The sequence below is a fragment of the Rhea pennata genome, chromosome 1 (assembly GCF_028389875.1).
Source record: "Rhea pennata isolate bPtePen1 chromosome 1, bPtePen1.pri, whole genome shotgun sequence".
Taxonomy (NCBI): Eukaryota; Metazoa; Chordata; class Aves; order Rheiformes; family Rheidae; genus Rhea; species Rhea pennata.
This window is the reverse complement of record NC_084663.1, coordinates 74,985,546-75,010,685: the sequence shown is the minus strand read 5'-3', so window position 1 is coordinate 75,010,685 and position 25,140 is coordinate 74,985,546. Positions and strand designations below refer to the sequence as shown.

At 38.5% G+C, this 25,140-nt stretch overlaps 1 protein-coding gene across 2 annotated transcripts in view; it reads left to right on the top strand.

The window, feature by feature from the left end:
* Window positions 1-25,140, top strand: part of ITPR2 (inositol 1,4,5-trisphosphate receptor type 2) — a 283,042-nt gene that overhangs the window by 64,648 nt on the left and 193,254 nt on the right. For both annotated transcript variants that reach the window (XM_062591989.1, XM_062591981.1), the window contains exons 10-16: window positions 7,937-7,981; window positions 16,545-16,699; window positions 18,070-18,169; window positions 18,311-18,471; window positions 20,738-20,879; window positions 21,646-21,804; window positions 22,802-22,974. In XM_062591989.1, the coding sequence (XP_062447973.1) occupies window positions 7,937-7,981; window positions 16,545-16,699; window positions 18,070-18,169; window positions 18,311-18,471; window positions 20,738-20,879; window positions 21,646-21,804; window positions 22,802-22,974 (935 nt within the window). The remainder of the gene's footprint in view (window positions 1-7,936; window positions 7,982-16,544; window positions 16,700-18,069; window positions 18,170-18,310; window positions 18,472-20,737; window positions 20,880-21,645; window positions 21,805-22,801; window positions 22,975-25,140) is intronic.

The window sequence follows — 25,140 nt, the reverse complement described above, 5'->3', positions numbered from 1 at the left end:
TTAGCCAAATGCATGTTCAAATTAATATTAATGAGAAAATAATCCTCTCTTGTCTTCCCAAGAGGACTAATAAAGAAGTGGAACTCACTGCCGCAAGATTCTGAGAACAAAGTATATAATGGGATTTGAAGAAAGATTACATATTTCTATGAATAATAGCATCCTCAGCATTAGCTAAAATGAAAAAAACATGAAGGGGAAATCATTTTTTTAAGCTTGAGACCATAAACTAGGATTAATACTTTGAAGCTCTGAAGAAAATCTGCTTGTAGTTTTATGGTCATTTTTGCTTGCACCTTCTTAAATTGCTCTGGGAAATAGGATGCTGCACAGGCAGTTTTTTAAGAGTACTCAGAAGAGAATGTTTGTAGGCCAAAGTTTAGGCTTTTGAAATCTAGTTTTGGGGTGCAGGAGATTGGACTATTGGGTGAGAGTTTGGGAAGCAAGAAGGACTACTATTTGCCAATGGTATTTTTTCAGGATAGCATAGAAGCAGGCCTTTTGATACTATGATGAAAGGCATCACAGAAAAATTTATCCATCCGTTTCTTACACAGCTAATGCAGAGGAGAGCATAGTAGTAAATTCTGTGTGGTTTCTTCTGCCTTGAGAAACAGTAAGGCAAATAACTGGCTAAAAGTGGCAATGTTTAACCAACCTGTGCAGGTACCTTGCACTTAAGAACAGCAATTTGCAAACAGGAAAAGGTACCAGGAGATGGCAGCATCCACCAAGGCCTTTGTGCATCTGCTCGCCTTGGCACTTGGGATCACAATCACACATTTAGTTTCGTGGTACTCTGGGACCTCGTTATCTGAGATAGCTACAAAATCTTCTGTTTGGGTTGTTTTCGCCAGTCTCTTTGTTAAATGTTAATACAGCATTCGGATAGTTTGTGTCTGCTGGGCTCCATGATTAAAGGGTCTTGTAAGAAAAAAGCCTGCCAAGGTGACAGGGCAAATTCAGCACTGTGAGCCTCATAAATATTTTTTACTGCCTCACAGGAGGAGTGTGGTTTTGTTTTAAAGCTCTGTAAGGAGTGAAGGATAATTTACAGTTGTGTGTGAAAAGATGGAAGAGATCCAGAGACTAAAGGAGGACGAGAATGGATTACTGATTTACAGAGCCAGTCTGACCTGTTCCCCAGACCTAGGTACAGCTTTTTAAAGTGACAGAATTAGAAGCAGTTTAATTCACAGGGCCATCTTTTCAGGACTGTATTTTCAGAGGTTTCTGTGAACCTTGGGAATGCAGCTAAGTTTCATGGCCTGACTCCTCTCAACTTAGGTGGAAGATAGGAACAACATTAGCATCCATCAGTGTGCAAATACTTATAAAAGCTGGACCTCAGAGGAAGAATTTTCCCCCCACCCAGCTGATTTTGTGCAGTGATCTGTGAGCCAGTGTTCTGCTAGGCTTTTTCAATCCAGTCCAAGATTGGCTGCGTTTCAGCAGTGTTTATATACATATGTGCTTTAGGAGGAAAGGAAGTGTGAAAACGTAAACACAGCATTTATTGTTATGCAGTTGTTACAACAACTGCTTCTGTTATTAAAAATACAAAGTGTGCTGGTATTGCTTTTTGCTGTGTTCCAAGACAGGAAATGTGGACATGTGTTCTGTTCTCTAATGTGTTTTATTCGCTTATTATTTAAAGATTTCTTGAGAACTTTTTATTAAAATATATTTATGCCACTTTTTGTTGAATTTTGATGCATGATGGAGATTTAAAAAGCTACCTTGTTGGTTTTTTTTCTTTAATGTAGAAATTTCAGGAATGTGTGATTCAATCATCCCTTGTTATTTCTGTGCCCTCTGAAAGGCATGTGGAATATTAATGCTTAGATTGTAACCTTTGAGGAGAGGAGCGTGCTTTTTTGGATAGGACGTGCTGCCATGGGGTCACTGAGGCACATACTGAGGCTATAGGCCAGTATTCAGGTTAGATTAAGAGATCTCTTAGAAACTTTTTTTCCTTTTCTTTTCCTCTGCAGAATGGGATTTGGCTATGTAGGGCTGAGTACCAGGCACTGGTCAGGGCCTCTGCCCTTCATCACAGCAGAAGCACAGGGATTTCCCAGACACTAATCTTTCCTGGCCTGAATGAGAGCTGCATGTCCAGGCAGCTTCAGTGTATGCCACGGGTGTGAGAGCTTTCAATCAACGTCAGTTTAGGCATAGCGAAGTACTGGCCTGTCATTGCTTATACGGCAGCTCAAAATGTCATTGAGGTGACCCATCTTTTCTTTTTATCGCAAAGGTGGATAATTGGACAGGATGGTATCAGAGCAGATTCTCCTTCCTGTTTTTGGCTAAGAGATAGTTCACCTGCACTGAGGAATTCCCTGCAAGCTGTCTTTGTCCACTTAACTCTGCTCATGCAGCACAGGGGGGACCTGAGGCAGACGGAAGGATCCAGCACTCTGCTTCCTGGCAGCTGGCACGATCTGCTTAGACAGAGCTTGTACACAAAATGGCAGCAAACTACAATCCTGGAAAAAAAAAAAAAAAAAAAAAAAAAAAAACCTTTAAAGACTTTAACTTCCCACAGATGATGATTATCAGGAACTTTGTGCCAGATGCTGTAGCAGTATTCAGTGGAGTTTGATCTAGGTAGCATCACAGCCAGTCTTTCTCCAGCAAGCTAATAGGATGGCAAAAGTCTTTAAAATACTACTGAAGTCTTTGAAAGTGTGCAAAAGCCCTTCAGATATATTGAAAGCTAATCAGTATGCCATTAACAAAGAACAAAAACAAAGAGCAAAGCAAGCCTAATGAAGATGAAAGATTTGAGAGCTTTTTTTTTTTTTTTTTTTTTTTTTTTTGGTGATGGCTCCCCCCACCCCAAACACTTGTCCCTGTTGGTTGGGTGGATGCAGTGTATTAACAGGGTGGTTATCAAATGAACTGGAAATGAACTGGAAACTGTTTTTGTGTATTGACTTACCTCCTTTCATTATTCATCTGTCAAGGTTTCCTTCTTAAATGCTAGCTTTAACCCAGTAGTTAAAATGGTCATTTAGCTAAAATTTGTCAATCTGATTCTTTTCTTGAAGAGAGAGTTAAATGTACGTTACCTAGTCAACAAAATTTGATTAAAATCAGCATGGGTATTTTTTTTCCCCAAACTCCTCTCCTTCTTAATTAAGGAAATATCAGAAGATAGTGCTTTTGGGTACTCTACATGCATCTTTCCGTCTAGGAAAGCAACAGTCATTATAAATGTGAATTTTCAGGCTGTTTGTCCATAGTATGGACTAAGATTTATAATTCAATTGCTGGACTGTAAAGCGTGTCTTACTACATGAAGATGCAAAAAACCCCCCACAAAATCATGAATAATGCAGTAGTGAGAAGTCGTTCCATTCAGTAGTGGAACCTCAGGTTCTACCTGTGCAAGGTGATGTCTTGTATGCAGAAAACTTAAGATACAGCATTTACTGCATTTAGTGATCAGTGGAGATTGTGGAGCCTGGATCTTCTGGCTCTTGGTCTAGCAGAATACCTCTCGGGATTAGCAGGGCACTTACCTTCTCTGAGTACCAGCTACCAGAAGTAACACACAAATGCACACAGATGGAAGTTGCATCTTCCTACCATGCAGACTCTGCAGGAGAATGATCACACAGTGAGGACACTAGGCAATAATTTTATTCCTGGCTCTTCCACAGCCTTCCTAACAATTTTACCCCCAAGTGGTTAAAGATCTGTACCTCAGTTTTCCATCTATAAAAACTGTTTTTTTTTGTTACATGTTTGTTACAGATGCTCTCTGCTGGTATCTTGTGGTGCTCTCACAGTACAAGTGAATTGGTGTATGTATATGCATTCATATGTCTACTATTTTTATGTGCTACCACATACAAAAGCTGAAGCTGAAATCAATTTAAGAGACACCAGTTCTTATACACTGTGGGGCCACTTGCAGTGCTGATCTTGACCTTCAAGCTGTTGCAGATATCCTGTGTAGATCACAAGTTGGAAATCTTACTTCTTAGAAAAGTATGCAAGTATTTGCTAGTCCTGTGTAGATTTAAAAGAATGTATTATTTTCTCTATAGGTGCAAATCTTTCTGTAAATGCTGAAGTAGTCAATTAGCTTTTTGATTATGGTGGAGGGGCCTTCTCATGCCATTGGCTAGTTTACTAGGCAGCCTCCAAGCTCTCTTCCATTGTAGATTCAGAGTTCCTGGAGAATTAAAGTCCCGTATACTTCCTGTGAACTCTGCCGTACAAATCTCATTTGCAGTCACAATATACTAACCTGAGATACAGCTCTAGGATGAGAAAAACTCGTGCAGCACCTATGTCCGTGTGAGTTGTGTGTGCATGCATGTAAAATCAAAATGTCTTCTGTGACACTGTGAAGAAAAAGATAGTGTAGTAATCCTGTTTTTTGAAGTGCAGGGGATTTTATTTAGGCTGGAAAATGTGTACAGTTGGGTCTGGGCTGGCCTGTATAAACAAGTGAAGAGATCTGTGGTGTAATAAATCATGCTATCTGAGCTGTGAACACTGATTTCCTTATACTTTTCTAACTACAAAATCCCTATAGAAGAGCTAGCCTTTTATATCGCAGTGGGGTGAGTGAAAAGAACATGTATTAACAGTTACGCTGGCCCAGCTATTCAGTGGTGACCTTCAGGCAGCAGTGACTCCATTGCTTTTTGCTATGTAGCCATTTCACCACTTTACTGCATGCAAATTCTTCACTCTTCATTAGTTACTCTCTATTAATGCACTCTGCCATACTCATGTAGACTACACCTCCCTTAATGCCATACAGTGATTGCTCTTCACTCAGGTGGTTAGATTGGGTGGTTTTACATAATGGACTAATGTCGGGATATTATGGCGAGTCTCATGAGTTTGCGATATAATGAAATGAGTTTCAGTGTCATTATTTAGCTTTCAGCAACAAGGAGCTTGAACTATTGTTCTGTGATACTTCTCTGCAGGAGAATGTAAAAGGTAAAGGAAAAGGTAAAAAAAAAAAAAAATGTCCGTACCTCAGTTTGCTGAAAAAATAGTGGAGGCTTAGGATGTCTGAGTTTTTCTGTGCAGGAAAAGAAGCTGTTGGAAATGTACTTCAAAAAACTCCACATAGTGAGGCTATTACAATGATGATTTATGCAATCACACTTACATGAGTGCTGCAGTTCACAGTGCATCATATTCTTACTGTATATTGGCTGCATGCACCTTGCAGTGGTGTGTCATATAAATATACGGTACTGTATTTCAACTGCAGTTCTGTAACACTGCAATTGCAACAGGTTCGATGACGAAAAAGCTGAAGACTGCTAAGCTTATATAGGACTTGTTTTAAGACAGCATTCATATTTATATTCTAAATACCTGCCAAGAATTTTACTTAATTTCTTTAGCAATGAAGAAAAAATTACTAATATTGCTATTTTCAAGAATTCTTTTGTTTTGGGTGTTTATTGAGGAACATACAGAAAATCCTACAAAAATCAGAAAAAACAGTAGATTTTGGAGTATTAAGAGTGGCACTGTGTCCTTAGCTCATTCTGTTTTACATGGATATTACAAAGGACTCATAGCAGATGTAAGATGATATACAAGACTACATGGTTTATGCCTCTGTACCTAGAGAATACAGTATAGGATAATAGATAAGAGTCTGGTTCTCAGAAATGAAAATGGAAGTGGCAGCTGCTCAACGTGTTTGAAAATGGGGTCATTAACACCAGCCCTAAAACTGCATTCCATTGCATTTGCTGTTTAAGGTCAGCACCTCAAGGTTCCTCCAAACAGTGTCTTTTTAGTTTTATTATTTCTGTTACAAAGGCACAAGAAAAAACATCGTTAAGGATGCACTTCTGTTTTTCTTGGAGTCTTCTGTTTCCCTCAGCCTCTGTCCACAAGTGAGTTATTTTGGAAATTTGAGAACAATCTGTTTAGTCATTTTTACAGTAGGCAAGAAATTGTGGCGATGGAGATTTTTTTTTTTTTTTTTTAAGCATTCTTACATTGAGAGCAAACAGTTGAAGAACAGCAAAATTCAAGGCCCAGTTCGTACTGGGTAGACAACTATATGCATTTGGGCTCTTCAGTGAGACGTCGTAGATTTATTCCGATTGAACATATAGCCCTTGTGCACCGTTCTCTGTGCTTAGTCCAGTGACAAAGCTGAAAATGAACTAGGTTTTTTCTTGCTTACTTGTAGTCAGCAAAATCTGAAAGTAGAGTCAAATTCAGCCCTTCTGCACCTTCTCTGCACCTCTGCTGAAACTGTATGTGGGTGTGATTAAAAAGCATTGCCTGGTAGTTTTTCCTGTTCTCGATGGAGAAGCAAATAGACAGAACTCAGCTTGGCTATTGGAACAGGCAGTTAGAACTATTTCAGTGTGTTGAGTGAACAAATGCAATGCTGAATGAGTTGTGATAAAACTTAGGAAGAAGTCAGAACCAGATAAAGGTAGTTCTCTCTCCCTCTGTCTCTTCCTGTGTGTGTGTGTGTGCGCGCGTGTAGGGAGACACATTCCATGCTGAGTTGTCTGTAGCTCAGCGTTCATCTCCCATTCCTGTTACTGTGAAACAAGTAGGTGGGAGCTGGAGGTGGGAGACAGTGTGAGTGCGTCACGGAGGACCAAAATGCAAGATTTGATATAGGTGTCAATGGAGGGAGGAAAGCAGACTCTCTAAGTTAGGTTTGAGAGAGTGCTACAGTGGCTAATGAAAATACTGAATTTAAGGCAGGAGAATAACCATTTGGTCATTTCTGTGTTGATTCATCAAACCATGACACAGAGCAAAAAGATATTTTCAGAAGTTTTAGGAGTATTTAAAAGTTTGCTTCGTTTCTTCAAGCTCATGAAATGGATTCTTGGTATGGAGAGGAGATGGCTTTTTGGGTAAGGGGATATAAATGATAAACCCATACAAACTTAATAAAAACTCTTTACAGTAGTTTTCTGTATAATATTAGATGTATGATGATGTGATGTTAAAAAGTTTTATTAGGATTCATTCAGCTTGTTCAGTGCAATTCACTTCTGGCTCTTCCACAGTGGTAATGCCAAATTCATGGCAAGAAAATGACTGTATATGGCTGTAAAATGTACACATGCTGCTAATGCTTAAAAGATAAATTGCCTTATATAATGAGTAATTTCAGTTCAGCATTTTCAAAGTTTTGAAGGCATATCCTATGCCAGGGAGTGTGGAAAATACTGTGGTAAATTGTTTCATTATGTAAGTTGAATTTGAAAAGTTTAATGTGCAGTCCCTGCGTGTTTGTTTATTTGAGTTTATATCTACCTACATAATCCCTCATCTTCTAGTCTACATATTCCTCTTGTCAAAAGTAAAATCGTATTAAACACTGTTAAATAATAATATTTTGCACTTATTATTATGTAGTGTGTCTCATCCAAGCTTCTCATACCCCTTTAGTTAAGCTTGATAATCCTTGTGTGGCATAGAAAATATTTTCCCCATTAATAATGGTTAAACAGAATCACAGAGTAGTTAAACACTTTTCTGTAGTGGTATTGTCATTGCTGTTTCAAAGACATGTTTATTCTGAGTTAACTCAGAAATAATAAAATTTTAGTTGCATGGTAGTTTTATTTCAGTACATCTGCTGAAAGTCAATCCTGCAAATGTTTGTGACTGTGCAGGGGTGACTGTAATTTGCTATATTTAGATTGATAACTACCTATGCATTCTCTCCACCAGTGTTTCTGATGGAAAGATACGATCTTTTGAAGTGTAGCCAGTAAATGGTGTAGCCAGTAGGTCAGTCAGAAATTGAATGAGGAATTCTCATATTTGGGCTCTGGTTTTAAATACTTCACTGTTCTCTTGCAGAGTGAATATTTAATATATAACTGAACAAATTCACTTTCCCTATTTTTTAAATGTCTAAAAACTGTCAAGATAGTATTTGAATTCTTTTCTTTTTCAGCTTAACCCACACTATCCGGAAGGTAATAATGACGGAAAAGCTTTGGTAAGTGGAATTTATACATTGTATATAATCCAGAAAGTACTGTATCATTAAGTTAATTAAGCTCACCATATGAGAATCCTTTATAGATTATTATTATTTTTTTTTATTTACTTGCATGTAAAGGAACTCATCTACTTCATGCCTCATGTTAGTCCTCAGTGAAATGGAGGCTCTTCACTTTGATGTTGATCTTACTACTTGTAGGATTGTCTTCTGCATCCTGTGTAAACTAGAGTGCCTTGGATCTCTTGTTACAGAAGGTTTTCCCTTGCATATGGGCAAACTCAGCAGTAATGTTGCGTTTGTGTTCTGTACTGCTTGTGGGATTATTCTCATGTTTTTTAGTGAGCTGCAACTAGGGAAATGTTAGGAAGCTTACTCAAATTCTGCATCAAATTAGCATTAGTTGTAAGTTGATTTTGCTTGGTGATTGCAGATGTGAAATGGATTAATTCTCAAATTAGACATATCACCTCATGGCAAAATCCACTAGCCTTTTTAGCAAGAAGACCAGAGATAAGCAAGTCTGTTTACTTATGTACTGATACCCACAAACGTCTGAATAGTAATAGCATAATGTAAGCAAAAAATGTCTCTGACCAAAATTGTATTTCTATCTGAGGTGAGCCCTGTTTCATTATTTTGTTTAATACATCTTACGTTGACTGGTGAGGTGGCTTCAATAGGGAGCGCTGATGTCTTTAGTCTATGATGGAGATGCAATAGAAGGTCTGATGTGTTTAACTTAGAAACCTCATCATACCGAAGTAACAGTGATTAGGTGTGTACTATGGAGCTTTGCTAGGGTAGCTCTATCAATAAGGTACGCAAAAGATCACCTTACCTAGGTGACACAGCTGCGCTGGTAAAGCCCTGGTCTAGCTGCCTGTGTGAATGAGGCAGTACTGCCCCACTGATGTGGCACCTCCTGCAGTTGGCAAGATGTGGTGCTCCAGTGGTGCGTTACATGGTAGTGCTGCAGAGGGGTGGGCTACGCTGGTGGAGACGAGCCTCTTGGGGCACGTTTGTCAGTCAAGCATGGCTCTAAATCTGAGAATCTGCGGAGACTTCTTTTATTAATTGTATTGAATACGTGCAAGCACATATTTAAGCTTAGGTTGAGCCCTGCTGCACTTCCAAGGGAAGAAAACATGAACTGTAGCCTGACAGTGTAGCAAGGACCCAAGTTGTCCTTCCTACAACATGAATGGGTTGGGCATGAAGATGCATGCTCTACATCCAGGCTGCCTGCAGCAATCATAGGCAAAGTGCATTTAGGCCTTTACCGTGTCTGTGATTTAAAGATAAAATGTTAAAGCATGCTATCTAGTTCTAACTAATGAGGCAAGGCCAGAAATGTTGTAGTTTATAACATGTGAAGGAAGTGGATTTAAAACTGTGGAGGAATCTTATTCTTACTGAGACAACAAATGCTCCAAAAAAAGAATCATTCTCCATCAGATTCATGAGATTGCTTGAAAAATCCTGAGATCTTTCTGGAAAAAAAATCAATTTAGTTTCTTTTTGTTTATCTTCTGGCATTTGTTCTTTTAAAGGACACATTTTCCAAGTTTTTCTCTGCATGAGAAAGAATCATTTTATTTTATCTTTTAAAATGAAAACCAAGATTCTCTCATAATCACATACCTCCAGGACTGCAATTTTAATAAAAATAAAGAATATTGTGAGAGTTGGCAACATTGGTTTCCCTCTTCCCTGGTATTTGGCATTAATAATAATATAGCAGTAACTAAGCTGGCCAGAGAAATGAGAATTCTTTCTTTTGAAATTACAGAAGTTCTAATGATTGTTTCTTTCTTTCTTTCTTTTTTTTTTTTCCTCATTGGAATGACATTCGAGGCTCTTGAAACTTTCTAATTGCATAGGAGATCACTTCTAGAGTATCCCACTGGTTAGGACACTTGCTTGGAAATGCTCAGGTTCATGTTCTTGTTCTCTGAATTGTAGAGCTCATCTCTCATAGAGTGCATCTACGTTAACATTTTAATTCGCATCGTGACAGCACTTGTGAATCAGATCTCCTGATTATTCCCTGCTTATGCCACCCTGGTTCACTTTACAGAGCAATCTCAGAGCATGTAAACTTGGATTTTGTTGGATGAAGATAAATGAAGATATGCTTCAGGGATGCACCTACTGTGCTGTCATGGGTGCCCAGTTCAGAAAACCAGACTAGAGCTGCTTTGAACTAAAACCTGTGAAAACACTTACAGGGTGAATACTAGGTCCTCGTCAACAAAGATCCACTCCTATTTTATGGCACTATACTAATCTAGATATAGCATAGGGTCTCTAGTTGGAGCACTTCCAGCTCATCTAAATAGTTAAATATTCACTCTACTAGGTAGTGGAAAAGGCATAAGAGTAATCTGAATAGGAATCTTATGTTACAGCTGACTACCACAGCAGTTTGACTTAACTATCCTGGGCATTGGTATTGACCAAAAATCCAGACAGGAGAAATCTGACTAGACAATATTTTCATTGAAAATTTAAGCAAAAATGATACGTCTGTGTGGAAATTTTGGTTTATGCAGTCAGCAGTTTTGTGTGAAAAAAATTTTGTGGAAACATTCTTATCAAGTTCTGGTAACACCTCCATATAAATCTGAGCCTACAGACATTTTTAGCATGGTGTAAATCCCTTTGAATCTTTCACCCCTTTATAGTCTTGTTGAAAATAGCATGAGTCAGCAGTGGCTATTTTAAGTTTTTGTTGTCTGCGTAAGCAACTGAGCAGAAAGCTTTGCATCCCTGTTCAAGTTTTTCTTTCCTGTTACAATGACGCAGTGTTATGAAGTACCCATCAAAAGTGTAAGAATCTCATGATGCTTTAAGTTGTTCTTGAAGGAGCGGCTATGGTCAGCCTTGTATCCAACACATATGTAACCTGGAGCACAAAGCTTTCTTTGCACGTAGTTTTCACCTGGTGTTTCTCCTACCAGGTGACTGCCTAACTGACTCACTGCAAAGGCATCTTCTTTTTCAACTTGTGAACCAGTCAACTTCAAAGTACTGCCTCCAAAGTAAGGCTACTTTAGAGGGGGAGATGGAAGTGGGCCTACTCCAGGATAATCTGAAGTCTAATGACCAGGGAGAACTGGGAGATGTATACTGAAGTCTTTTTCTTCTGAAGGTTGAAACTGAGTCTGCAGTCTGTGTTTTTCTTTTCACTCTTGAGTCTGTTGTATGTAGAGGCACCAGATTATTCTCTGTCAACTGGGTTTTAATAGAAAGCACAGTCATATGAGCGTTTTGTGCCAAACCTTAACTGGTTTATGTGTGACAGGGCTTCTGGTGCACGCTTACTGCCAGGTTACAGGTTCTGATCACAGTTGCTGAAGTGACTGTCAAGTTCAGGAAACAACAGTGGAGAAGGAGCTTCTATGGTACAGGTAGGCATAGCACTGAGATTCTGCCTAAGTCTGTCATTTTTACCTTGCCTTAAGTGGCTTCAAAGTTTATAATGGTTTTGTCTCTTGAGAATGTAAATATTGCTGGAAGTCGCTGGGACATTTCTTCCCAGGCGTTAAAGCTGTGTTTGAACTGTGGTTTGTTGGTCATTCAAGAGCTGCTGCTTGAGATAGCAGCCAAATTGTCTTGTGGAGCCTTGTTTTGATTACTGGAAAAATTTGGCCTTATTAAAATTGATTAATATTATTTGTACATGCTTTTCCTCACATCTAAAATCCAGAGGATTTTTTTTTAATGCAGAGACACTCTTTTGATTTAGAGTCCTTATCAAATACAATCTCCTCCAGCTCTGGCAGTTTAAAGAAACTATAATGTATAGTACATCAAAACACAGTTCTCTATGTTATAGCTCTCATTAAACCCCAAGTTGATTTATTTTATGCTGCAAAGTAGTCTTACTTCCAGTCACACAAATGTATAGGATCTAGAGGAACACTACAGACGGGCAATGTCAAGAATGACTGGGAACCTGGTATTCGTTAGTTCCTTCATATTAAAATGTTGTCTTTGGATAAGTGCCTTAACTCCTTTTTTTTCTGCGTTTTCATGAGTGTGTGCAAACCCTAAATGTTTCTGAACTGGCCTTGATTTTTCAGATTTTTTTTTTCTAGGATTGAGATTGATCTTTATATACTTTTCTTGTAAGTAAGTTGAACGGTTATACTATCAGCTTCCAGGTGCGATTTAACATACCTCCTTTGACTTCTATCTGTCTGTATTTATATATGGCAAAAAACCTCATCTAATTCAAGTTTTCTCTCTTGCTTGCTTCCATCCCAAGTGATTTTTTTTCTGGTAAACACCGTTAATCCATTTTTTTTTATTTTACCTTCCAGCAACTAAGATTATTTTTAAAAAGATCCCTTAATTAAAATTCTATAATGTATAACACAAGTGATGCAGTTTAAACAACTGGAGTGGATTTGGGGATATTTTTTTAAAGACTTTTTTTTTAGAAATTAACCTGGCAATAAACAATCCAAAAAACATGCCAAAAAAAAAAAAAAAAAGAAATCTTTAGCTTTAAAATGGCAGTGTCTCTGCTTATGTAAAGCCAACAGTCAGACCACTTGAGATGCTCTGCACTCACAGGGGGAGAAGGGGAGACACGGATGCTGGCACACTATTATTATTCTGCTGCTGCACACAGGTCTGAATCAGCTCTGAAAACGCATACATTGTTTCTTACAGAATGTCTCTGGCTCCTAACAACAGAATTGCAACGTGATGTCTCCGCTAAAAATGCGATGACTCACAAATGAGTCAACAGTGAAGGTGTTATAGGAGGCTAACTGCTGTGCTGTCTGCCAGGGCTTCGTAGCATGCAGCAGCAAGGCTGGCCATTAATTTATTCGACTTTCTTTTCATTTAGAATTTTTAAAATCACCTAACCTATGGAGTTCTGTTCACATTACCTCCCTGTGAAAATGCTGGTTTTATAAAAGCCTCCTAAACTGGGTTAACATATTGAGATACCACAATGTACTGGATTTAACAGGCATTTTCAGAACTCTGTCTGCTATTAAATTTAATTTCTGCTGAAGTCGGTAGTGCAGCTTAATGTATTCATACAGGGCATTATCCTTGTCTGTCTATGCCACAAGAGGTGTCTTTACCGATTGGAATTGTAGATTGGGTTTGCATTCTAAGAGAAAAGGTATTTCAGGTGTGTTACATTTTTTTATATTGTTTTTTTGCAGTTAAAAGAAAGGCCTCTCCATAAGCAAAACTCCATGCAAATCTCTTGAATTTTTGGTGATACTCAGTTGAGGTCAATGACAGAGACTTGAGATAGCTCACAGCTACTAGTAAATTATATTAAGAGCTGTGAAGCAGGCTATCTGCTGGGCTACAAGTGCGAGGAAAGACAAATCTAATTGTGCCTGATTATATTGTCTTTAATTACAGTATAGGATTTGTTTCTTGTTGCGTTAAACTTGCCCTTCATATTGCAAACCTTCATATGCCCACCATATTATGTTTGGGTTAGGATTTTATTTTTATTTTAAAGCTTCTGCTTAAATCAGTGAGGTGTGCTGCAAGTCCATGGTGGTAGCGCAGTAGTTGTGGAATTTGCTCTGTTAGCCTGGATCAGTATTTCTACTCCTCACCGAAACAACTGTTTGACAGTTTATTTCCTGGACAAATGTCTTCCTGCTTTCTTCCATTTAGGTATAAAATGTCTCCCCTAAACTGACCGTATTGTCTAATTAATTAGTAGTAATCTGATGCTTTCTCTTCTTTCAGGTTCCCCATATAGGTTTATTTGCAAATTTAACAATTTAAGCCTTTTATGTACCTGTATAATGATTGTATCTCTGTCTCTTGTACTCCTTTTTTATAATTTGTTTTCCGAGCTCTCAAAGTAAGGATCACTATTTTATTTTATTTTATTTTATTTTATTTTGTGTGATGCCTAATGCTTAACAGCTGTAATCCAATTTATGTTATGAGGCGATTCTGAAATCCTGGTGATAAATCAGGAGAAAAGTTCTGAGGCTTTTGCTAGAGTCCAGTTTGGAATCGTGCAAGTCTGATTTTGTTCAATTAAGCTTTGCATTGCAGATAGCCCTGCTACAGACACTGTCTTGCCTTCTGTTGTGACACTACTTTTTCTTATCCTGGAAAGCAGTTCTTGCTCAATGCCAGGTCTGATTTGACAGGTACCAGGCCTGGTCGGCTGAATTTAGGCCTGATGTGCCAACTTTGTTGCTGAATAGCACATATAATTAGTGATCAGGCTAGGGAGTGGGTAAAGCAACCCCAAACTGCAGGATGAACTTCCCCCAGAGCTAATGGTTAGCGTAAGCTACTCAAGCACAAGAGACATGTCTTTACTTTTGACTTCTGTCAGAGAAACCTGCACATATGTATACATACTTCTGCTTAATGACCTATAGGAGATGGTCAGGCGTTGTGTAATGAGTGAATATATAAAGCTTTGTATTGTAGAGTGGAATAGAGTTTTATATTTTGATCTGTGTTTTTCCTGGGGCTTCAGTGAAAAAATACGCGATTATAAAGTGTCCTTCTTCTATACCAGCAATTTCAGTTTGCAAAATGTAGCAGAATGAATAGGTTCTGGGAAAACCTAATTAGATTTGGATATAAGTTATGGGAAAAAAATCAAAATTCTGGATGCAGTTCTAAACTATCTTATGATCCTCAGCTCTTTACAGCCCTCTTGAATTTTAAATGGCTGTTCTTGGGTATATGTGACTTACGAATTCTGTGTCTTCTTTGTGTGGAAATTTGGGAATTACATTTTCATTTGATGTGTGATTCTACTTCAACTCTTATCTAGGAAGGCTTTAAGAGTATTCTCTTACAGTGTCCCTGCCTTTTCATTTAGGGTCTCATCCCAAGTTTGTAAAACAAAATGTGTATGGAAGTCAGAAACAGTGTGGGACAAAAATTAAAAATTCTTACTATTTTCTCAAGCATTGTGTACAGGTTAAATTTACATGTATGATTTTTGTTCAGTGTTTTTTGGGAGTGGAATATGGAACAACATGAGGACTGAGAGATGCGAGTTTGCTCTTGTGCAAGTAGATTGTTGCCCTTGTTCTCAGTGAGCCTTCTTGAAAACTAGCGCAACACTGCCAACACTTAGATGAGCCTAAGAAACATTTGTGAGAGGATTTCTTTTCTTCCATGTTTTTCTCTTGTCTCTGTCCTTTATAAAAATAATGGGATGGCATTTTTTAGGCTTGATGATGAAAAATGAATGTTTTGGAAGGATTTAGAAGTGCCTTGAGATGAGATGAGAACTAGCTATTTCTTGCACAGTTTCACTCATCCTTGATTTTGTTACTTAATCAATGGGCAATGTGAATAATCAAAGCTTTGCCCTTGATTATCCCTTACAGTTTGGTTTTAATCAAGATACTAATGCAAACCCAGTACAATGTAGCCTCTTTTTGTTGCTTTGTACATCTCTTCCTTAGTGATGCACTATAAATCATTATAATAGTATTTCAGATTTCCAGTGTTTGATTTTTCTCTTTTGGCTTTCTTTGGCCCTGTATTTCTCTCCTCCCATGATATATTCTGTGTACATGAAGGGCCCTGGGCTGCCAGTCTATTAACTGCTTGTTATTATTGTTATTATATATAACTCAACATTCTGGAGGAGTAGCTTTCACTTACGCCAGTAATTCTGTTGGTTGTTGCACGGCTACAGGCATAGACTCTGAATTACCTTCTGTAAGGTCAAGCTCTCTGAAGCTACCATTTGGAGTCTGTTTCACAAAGATATCTAAGTATCTAAAGATGAAGATGGCTGCTTAGTTGTACTGGGTCACAAAATTCCCCGGACTTTGAGCTGATGGTGGGAGGAAGATCAGAAGAGCTTTGCTGAGGCACCAGTGTAGCTTTGTAAGTCTGTCCCTTGAAGGCAAGGCTTCTGTAAGGGGCTGAACTTCTCCAGTTTCCATGGGCACACTCAACCCCATAGAACTGGCCTCTAATGCATTATCAGTCTGTGCTAAGATTTCTAATAAAATCTAGCTGGTGCTTTGTGTCCTCCCCTTCCAATGACAGGTTGATCTCCATGAAGCAGGTATGCTGGGTCTTCCTATTTGAAGAAATGTGCTGCTGTGATTCTGACCGTAAGAGGAGAAGGAAGAACAGGCCTCAAAAAACAATAATGGAATTGGAAAAATTGTTTCCTTTTTAAATCCTCCCCCCCCCTTTTTAAAAATCCAGTTTTCATTTATTCTTTTATCTGTAGCCCTTTCCAAACTACCACTGTGTAATTACATCTTTGGGGAGTGAAGGGTCTGCAACTACAGCAGGTTTTTGAAGCTGTAGGTGTCGAGTAATAATGTATACAGTACTGCAGTCTCTCGGTAGCTTGTGACCTGATGTTGTTATAATGACTGTCTAGGACCCCATATGCCTGGGGCAAAGTGCATCCTTTGTGTTACACACTCCAAAGCCAGTCATGGTACATTCTTACTAGAATGTACAGGGAAAAAAAAAATTCAGATGTACTACTTGTCTGCAAGATAATTGGAGAATTTATAATGGGCCCTGATATAAGCAAATAACCCTTGTGCGTAATCAGCAGAGAGACGGCGACCTTCCTGCTTCAAAGAAGAAACGCCAAGCAGGGGAGAAGATTATGTATACTTTGGTCTCCGTGCCACACGGAAATGACATCGCATCTCTCTTTGAACTGGATGCCACCACTCTTCAGAGAGCTGATTGCCTAGTTCCAAGGTAAAAAAAAAAAAAAAAAAAAAAAAAAAAAAAAGTGCTGCATTGACAAGGTTTCTTCTTAGCATTATGCTGGTGAGTAAAGCAGAAAAAATCAAACATGAGCAAGTATTATCCTTCAGTTAAAATGTGGGGTGCGTTCATGGATAAACAAGAGATGTATAAAACATGATCCTGCTGTGGAGACTGGGTAAAATAATTATAAGGATAAAACAAGTGACACTTAAGCAGTTTGTGAAGAGAAAAATAATGGGCTAAATGTTGCACAGATAAAAATGAGGGCATAATTGAGCCCTGTGCACTGTTTGAAAAAAATGTACTGCTACATAGATTGGAGTGAATCGTTACCAACCATATATTGTGTATAGTGAATTGTGCTTCTGTTTCCCTGACAGATCACAGTACCACTGAATGCATGTTATTCAAATTAATTGAGCAAGTGGCTTCTGGAATCTATTCTGTGTTTTAATTGTGAATATTTTGAATTTTAATTGTGTTGCTTAGCCAAGATTGGTCAGATAATTCAGATGATGGTGGTTGTGACTGAATGAGCAAGCAAACACATGGGTCTAGTTGTCATGACGTGGGTTTTAAAGTGGGGTACCTGCAAATACTGATGTTTGCAGCTTTGAAGTGTATTTGCTGTACTAACTTTAGCCAGGTAATTTGCTTACTTGTATAGTCACAGCCTATCAGCATTAAAAGATGAGTGTGAGTGAAGGCCACAGTGAATATATTTAAAATACAGAATTCAGAAAAAAACTAAGCAAATGATTTTTCATCTCTGCTTCTTAATAATACCGTAAATTCTCAGATGAAAACAGTTTAGAATAACTAATGCCTGCTGTTTTGTTCACTTAATTACAGTTGAGAATTGATACTCTAAATACTTATTCACTGGAACAAGAATTTGTCAGCCATAAGTTATGCGACCATGGTCAGTTTTACTGGCTTTTGTGCTGTGACAGAGTGAAGAGGTTCATTACTCTGAAGAAAAATATTAAGACATTTATTGTTTTTATTCATAAAACATGTTTCTATTCAGATGGGATTTTATATGACCTTCCTTTTTAATTTTTTTCTTTAAAGAAGGTTTTACTTGTAGGGTTATCTAAATACTTAAAACAGCATCCTGTGTAATCCCAAGATACTGCTTGTTTTTTGATGCAGCTCTATGAGAAAGGAGAAGAGAGAAAAGGGAAAAAGGTGGTGCAGTACCTTTTAGGGCCCCCTCACCCTTTTATTATGAGTGGCTGGGTGACTTGTATTGTCAAGTCTCGTGATGCTGTCATGGATCGCACAGCAGCACGCCTTGCCCAGTTTCGCTTGGGACTACCTGCATCTAACCTGTTGATTGCTTTGTTTTCCTTTAGGAATTCATATGTCCGACTGAGGCATTTATGCACTAATACCTGGGTCACTAGTACTAGTATTCCCATAGATACTGATGAAGAGAGGCCGGTGATGTTGAAGGTAACCACTAATTTCTTGGGATTGAAATCCCATACTCATTCCTAAAGTTATCTGCTGGTAATTTCACTTCTTACCTTAATTGTCATACATTTTTTACTTATAAATTTGAGAAATTTGCTTATCCATACCAAACTATTGCAGATTGGGACATGCCAAACAAAAGAGGACAAGGAAGCTTTTGCCATTGTATCAGTTCCTCTATCTGAGGTCAGAGACTTGGACTTTGCCAATGATGCCAACAAGGTTTTAGCATCAACTGTTAAAAAGCTGGAAAATGGAACAATAACCCAGAATGAAAGGAGGTTAGTGAGTTTTATTCCCTCTCCCTCCCCGCCCCGCTCCAAATTAATGTTTGGTTTCAGTGCATATCGTGGCATCACAGTGCCAGTTACAAGTTAGTAACATCAATGTGAATGTAGAGACAATTGGCAGGAGATGTCCTGATGTTTAGAGTGCTAACCTGGGACTCTGTTCATTCCAGATCTTCCAGAACTGCTTTCCTGCACCGTAGGCTTGCCTGTGTTTCACAGCTGTAAAATGGAGATAAACAACACTTCCCAAGCTCAGTGGCCACATAAATAAATGGGCAGATCTCTGGGCAAAGGCAAAATGTTTGTCTTAATTTCCTATAATATACTGCTTCTGGGCTATAGTATCTTGGTCTGTTGGATTTGATTCTCACATACCAGGGTGTTTATACAGTGGACAGCGTATAGGACTCTTGACATGCATAAAATTCACTGTAATGTATCTTGGTGCTTCTAGAGTGGTAGAAGGAGGTCTTGCAGTGACTGAGAGGCTGCTGCAGTAATTCTGTTTCTTTCTAGCTTCTATTTTTCCCTGTTCTCCTTTCTTATTTTACATGGTTCTGCTGTTGTTAATGTTTGCCCTTTATATTTGTCCATGCTTCAACTGTAGTGCTATTAGAATGTCTGTTCTTCACACCCACCCCTGAATTAAGGGATTTTGTTGTATGCTGTAGCCAAATATATCACATCACTGGTGATGTAGTCTGCTATTTATTTTCAGCTGTGGTAAAACTGAACATTAGAAGGCATCTCTGGCACTGTTAATTTGTAACTTATTCTACCATGCATCATACATAAATTTTTGCTGAAAATGTTAATTTTTTGGTGATAAAACTGAATTTCTGCTCTCTGAGTCCACAGCCTTTTTTGTCAGCAGTAATTTGGACAAGTGGTGAAGGATTTATCCTAACAGGCAGATCTGTGATGGCTTAGATGCTCGTGCTCAGCCTTGGAGAGCTGAAGGGACATTTTGTTCTTCAGTAGAACCAGAGAGGGATAATCAAGGTGTGACATCCCTTTATTAGCCTTGCACCACTATATCACTGCAATCCAGTATTGTCAAGTCCTAATGTTGATGGATTGGTACAGTGCATATATAAAACATTTCAGTGTGATTTCAGGATAGTGGCATTATTTGTTTGTTTTGTGATTTCCTTTGAAACAATCACTCTCGTCATTTCTCTCTCTTATCACCTTCCAGCTTGGATGAGTTCCCACAGTTCTGGCCTGGTTGCTCCACCCTAAGCTGCAGTTTCTGCCTTTTTCTGCTAGGGAAGTACCCTTGTGCTGTGGTCATTGCTGTTTTCCACCATCTACCAGTGAGCTGAGATTTTTAAAGCTAACGCAGAGGATTTAGTTGAACAGCCCACCTCGTGGTTAATGCAAGTTTTGTGTCTGGTTTCCTGAGGTGGCCTTGCAAATCTCTACTGAACATCTCCTTGCATCTCTCATAGCATGCCTGCAGGTTTAGTAACTACAGACTAGATACTGAGCAAATTCAGATGATACTTCCCAAGGGCAGGAGACATGCTGGTTTTTGTTTGTAAAAGATGGCTCGCCCTTTAAAGGGAGATGCATTGAAATCTGTGGGTGTCCAGACATCTCTCTGTGCTTGACTGGCAGGATGTGTTAGTAGCAAGGTTACAATGACTGCTTGTAGTATTGTTTCTTCCTGCATCCTCTGAAGGCAGTGGGAAAGGAATTACTCCTGCCTCTGTCCTTCTTAGCACTTGCTTCTACTAAACCTTTTTTCTCTAGCAAAGAGTGAATAAAATAAATACGGTCCATTTCAAGTCCTTTTTCAACAGTTTCTTGGGTCAATAGGGAAATAATGTAGCAGCAGGGTGCTGTTGGTCCTCTAGTGAGTATGTCATCTTGTTTCATGAGACCATGTTACTAATTACCAAAAAAAAAATCATTATTAGGGTTCATAAGAGTATCTTTCTACTGTTGCTGGGCCTTGAGGCCAGCTAGTATAGATTTTGGATTTCTGAATACTATTCATCAATTCAGTGTGCTGCATTTTTCTCACTTTTCCCTGTGGTGGTTGTTTAATTCCTTAGTAAACATCCCTGTGATGGATTTAAGCCTCTGCTGATCCAAGGCCTTGAATCCTTAAGTACATGCCAAACTTAGCTTCACAGTGATTGAAGTTTTGTTGTGCTAGATAAAGCTTGTTCTAAAGTTCTGTTTTCTTCTTAATGAATCCTAGCAAGTGTTGAGTGACTGTATATAATAATGATTTGTCTATTCATTCTAGGTTTGTAACCAAGTTACTGGAAGATCTCATTTTCTTCGTTGCGGATGTGTCTAATAATGGGCAGGAAGTCTTGGATGTGGTCATTACCAAGCCAAACCGTGAACGACAAAAACTAATGAGAGAACAAAATATATTGGCCCAGGTATGTCCTAATGTCTTAATATTTGCCTGTATTTACAAATAAGTTGTAGGAGAGAATGATTTGGTTATATGCTGCTTTTAGCTAATTTGACCATGCCATGTTGTGTTTATTTCTAATTGGACTGGATAGATATGACACTCATCAGTCAATGATTACCTATTGGGTCTGTGAATCAGGTGGAAAAATGAGTGGCCAAGGTCTGCTGTCTGTTAGTTTTGTGTAATTCTGCTGCGTTGTAAGACAATATTTGATAGCAAATCATTGACCAAATTTAAAACAAGTTTACAGCAACTTGCCGTCCTGCAGGTGATCCCTGTACAGAAAAAATTCTCTTGCTCTTGTGGATCACTGACATTGTTCGTGTCGGAGCCAAGTTGTATATAAATCAGAATTAACATTCTCTTTAAATGGCTTACTGAAATAAACAGTAGAGAAAGGACACGGCTGATATTGTCCTCTTTTTTGTCCTTAATTTAGCCAAAGGTAAGGCATTTAACATAGTGTTTTTGGTTGAGGATAATGGTCAAAAGAAAATAATGTCAATCACGTTGATGGGGAAGTGTGAAGCTAAATACTTAAAGCTTTAAGATCTGAGACTGTCAGTGTTTCCCAACTTCTACTTAGTCTTATGTAGATAATAAATGCACTGACTTTGCTCAATAGAAGTCTTGTGCTGATCCTGTCAGAGGACATTTCCGTTGACAGTTTTAAGTTAAGCAAAAATCTTGGTTTTATTTTCATCCTCAATGGTTTTAATTTTGAACAGATATTTGGGATCCTCAAAGCTCCTTTCAAGGACAAAGGTGAAGGATCAATGCTGAGACTTGAAGATCTAGGTGATCAGAGATATGCTCCGTACAAATACATGTTAAGGTTATGTTACAGAGTTCTGAGACATTCCCAGCAAGACTATAGGAAGAACCAGGTTAGTGGTATTCAAAACAATTTTCCACCTCATTTCTGTAATAATATATACTATGTTTAATCTTTCACTCTGCCCTTTCAAGTGGAATTCCATGATGAACCTGTATTAAGGGACGGTGAAAGGACTGTAGTTTAGTGGTAGGTAGTAAATCAGTCTATAATATTGCGTCATGCTGAGGGACAGTGTTTTTGTTTTGTAGGCATTTTTATAAGAATTGAATGATCAGCAATGAATATCGTAAGTTCATTTTCCTGGCAGACTTCCTTATATCTTTGCAGGCTGAGACAGAAACTGGGGGCCACTGCTTCATTCATAGGCCTTCTGCTATTTTATTAAAATTACACTCTTGGATTCTGGATTATAAAGTGGCAAGACTGCAAAACTTCTTGTTTCTGTTGCTTAAACATTTGTGGAGTGATGACAGTGAATCAAAACAGGGGTTATTCTATAAGATAGTCTGATTTCCCACTACTAGAGACTTCTTATGAACAAGAGAGATTTCAGAATGTGAAGTTAAGTGCTTTGCATATTGCAGTTGGGAGAAACTTGACTAACTTTTTAGGACTAAAGGGGCTAAAGATAAAAGAATAAAATACAATGTGTAGCTTCTCCGATTTCTTTCTAATGCTTTACAAGAATATTTCTGTCTTGGATGGGGAAGAGGAAAAACTTAGCAAAGAATGTTTCTTAGATGTTTTATAAAACAGCTCTTGTTTTTCCTTTAAAGAAATCAGTTTCTGTTTTCTTATAATTCTGTATGTATTTTAGTGGGTTCATTTCTTTGCTTTTTGAAAGAATTAGAGGAGTTAGTCAACCTTTAATACTGAATCTTTTTCTTGTGTTATGTAATTCTGATATTCAGATTTTTTTTTTATTTGGGATAGTTCAGAGAGGAGAGCTTTGAGTTATTTTGATTGTTAATTGAACTGGATAACTCTGTTTCTAGAAGAAAAAATTGCTGCTTAACAAGTCATCATGGCGATTTTTGTTCTTTCAGGAATACATTGCAAAGAACTTCTGCGTCATGCAGTCCCAGATTGGTTATGATATTTTGGCAGAAGACACCATCACAGCTTTGTTGCACAACAACAGAAAACTGCTAGAGAAACACATCACGGCTAAAGAAATAGAGACATTTGTTAATTTACTCAGGAGAAATCGAGAGCCAAGGTTTGAAGTTGTCCACATAACATTCTTCTTCTGTATTGATAGACTTTTATATTTGTAGTAGCTGTGAATCTGCCTGCTATTCCTTGTTTTGTTGTCTCTTTCTCCTAGCTTTTTTTTCTAAAGACCTGACACATAAAAATCCTGTTTACACTGCCATGCTAAAAAAGCCAGAAATACCTGCAGTACCTGGGATCTGACCATACCTGCATTTCAGAATTATAGTGTGCTGAAAAGCAAGGTTTACAGTTTACAGGACACTTGAAAATTTGATTTTGGTTCGAAACAGACTGTGAGAAACAAATAGAAATTTTGATTTCTCATAACCTTGCAACTCTGTGAAACTGTCATTCACGTGTGTTTCCCTATGAATAACTTAGGTGAAAGGGACATGCATATCTGAGTTTTTACTGATATCAGTTTTCCTGTAGATGCTGATTCCAGGTCAGACCTGCAGGGGGCCTGGGACAGTGAAGATCCCAGTGAGCATGGATTTCTGGACTAGACTTTGTTCCAAATGAAACATCTGGCCTTCAGCTTCACTCTGCTTGTAATTTTTAGTCAGTTTTAGGTCAGAATATAAAGTAAATATATATTTTTTTTAGTGGAAAATCTATTTAATGTTTTTCATTAGACTTTCAATTGTAAATGAACCAAAGTAATGTAAATAAAAGAAATTAACATACTGAAGGCCAAATAATATCCTCAGTAATTGTGGTACCAATATTCTGTTAGCAATTTATTACTTTGCTCAAGGCTCAGGTGCTGCACCACTTCAATTACCCTCTATGTGTTTGGAGGCATTCTGCCTCAGGTTGTAATCTCATTGCTCTCCTGTGCTAAGTGATGTTGGACTTAGTACTGGTAGAGAAAAACACAGGACCAGCTCCTATCTCAGTACTGAATGAACCTTTTCTTTTTTAACAATCTCATGTCACTTTTTTGTAGCGCAGAATGTCTTGGTATTGTTGCGTAATTAAATTACATTAAAATATACATTCACTTCCTTAAGGTGTAAGTGCAGCAGCAATTAATGATTGTTAAATACACTTTGTCAAGATGATACAATCTTAACAGTAAAGGTCCAATCTTATGACACTTATTTACATGGAGAGTCTTGCAGACTTTTGCAGCACTGCTTGTGTGAATAAGGATTGTGGCAATATGCTCTGAAACACATGAGCTATGAAATTTAAAACCTTTCTAAGTTTTAGCTCGAATTACTTAATTTCCCAAGAAGTCTAGATAACCATGTTCTATTTACTTAATCCTTGTGATGTAATATTGCTGTGCACTATTGTTTGCCTGTTACCACCAGACTTCATTTCAGTGTTGGGTAAAGTGGTTTCTGACTACACTGTATATTGTAGAAGAAGGCTGGAAACTAGTCACTTCTCATAGAAGGAGAAAGTCCTCCTGGAGACTTGGATTTACAGTTGAACAACCAGTTTAGTGCCCTCTAGGATGAGGAGGACCTGGACCTGACTTCAAGGGAAGCAACTGGATCGACAGACCTTGTGCCTTGCAGGAACACTCGGAAGAGGTGACAAGTGGTTGTTGTGGGTGACTTCATGCTGCGGGGGACGGAGGCACCTGTCTGCTGACCTGACCTCTTGTCTCTAGAGAGGTTTGCTGCCTGCGGGGGCTCAGATACGAGATGTCACTGAAGAGCTGCCAAGGCTTGTCCACACATCAGACTACTACCTTCTGCTGCTCTTTCACATCAGTGCTAATCTTATCAAGAGCAAATTGGAAGCAATCAAACAGGATTTCAGAGCACTGGGAATGGTGGTCAAGGGTCTGGGAGCCTAAGTGCTCTTCTCCTCAGTCTTCACAATGAGGGGTGAGGATGGGAGGAGGAGCAGAAGGATTTTCCAAGTTAACAACTGACTGTGCCGCTGTTGTTGGCAATAGGGTTTGGTTTCTGCGATCATGGGGCACTGCTTGCAGATCAACATCTGATGGGGAGAGATAGGATCCACCTCACTAAGCGGATTATGTGGTCTTTGCCAACAGGTTGGCCAGCCTGGTAAAGAGTGCTTTAAACTAGGTAGGATTGGGAAAGGGGAGAGTTATAGAGAGAGAGTAGTCAATAAAACACAACCCAAGTTGGGAGGCCTCCAGCAGGTGCATGCAGCCAGGAATGTGCGTATGAGACATGGCTATGGG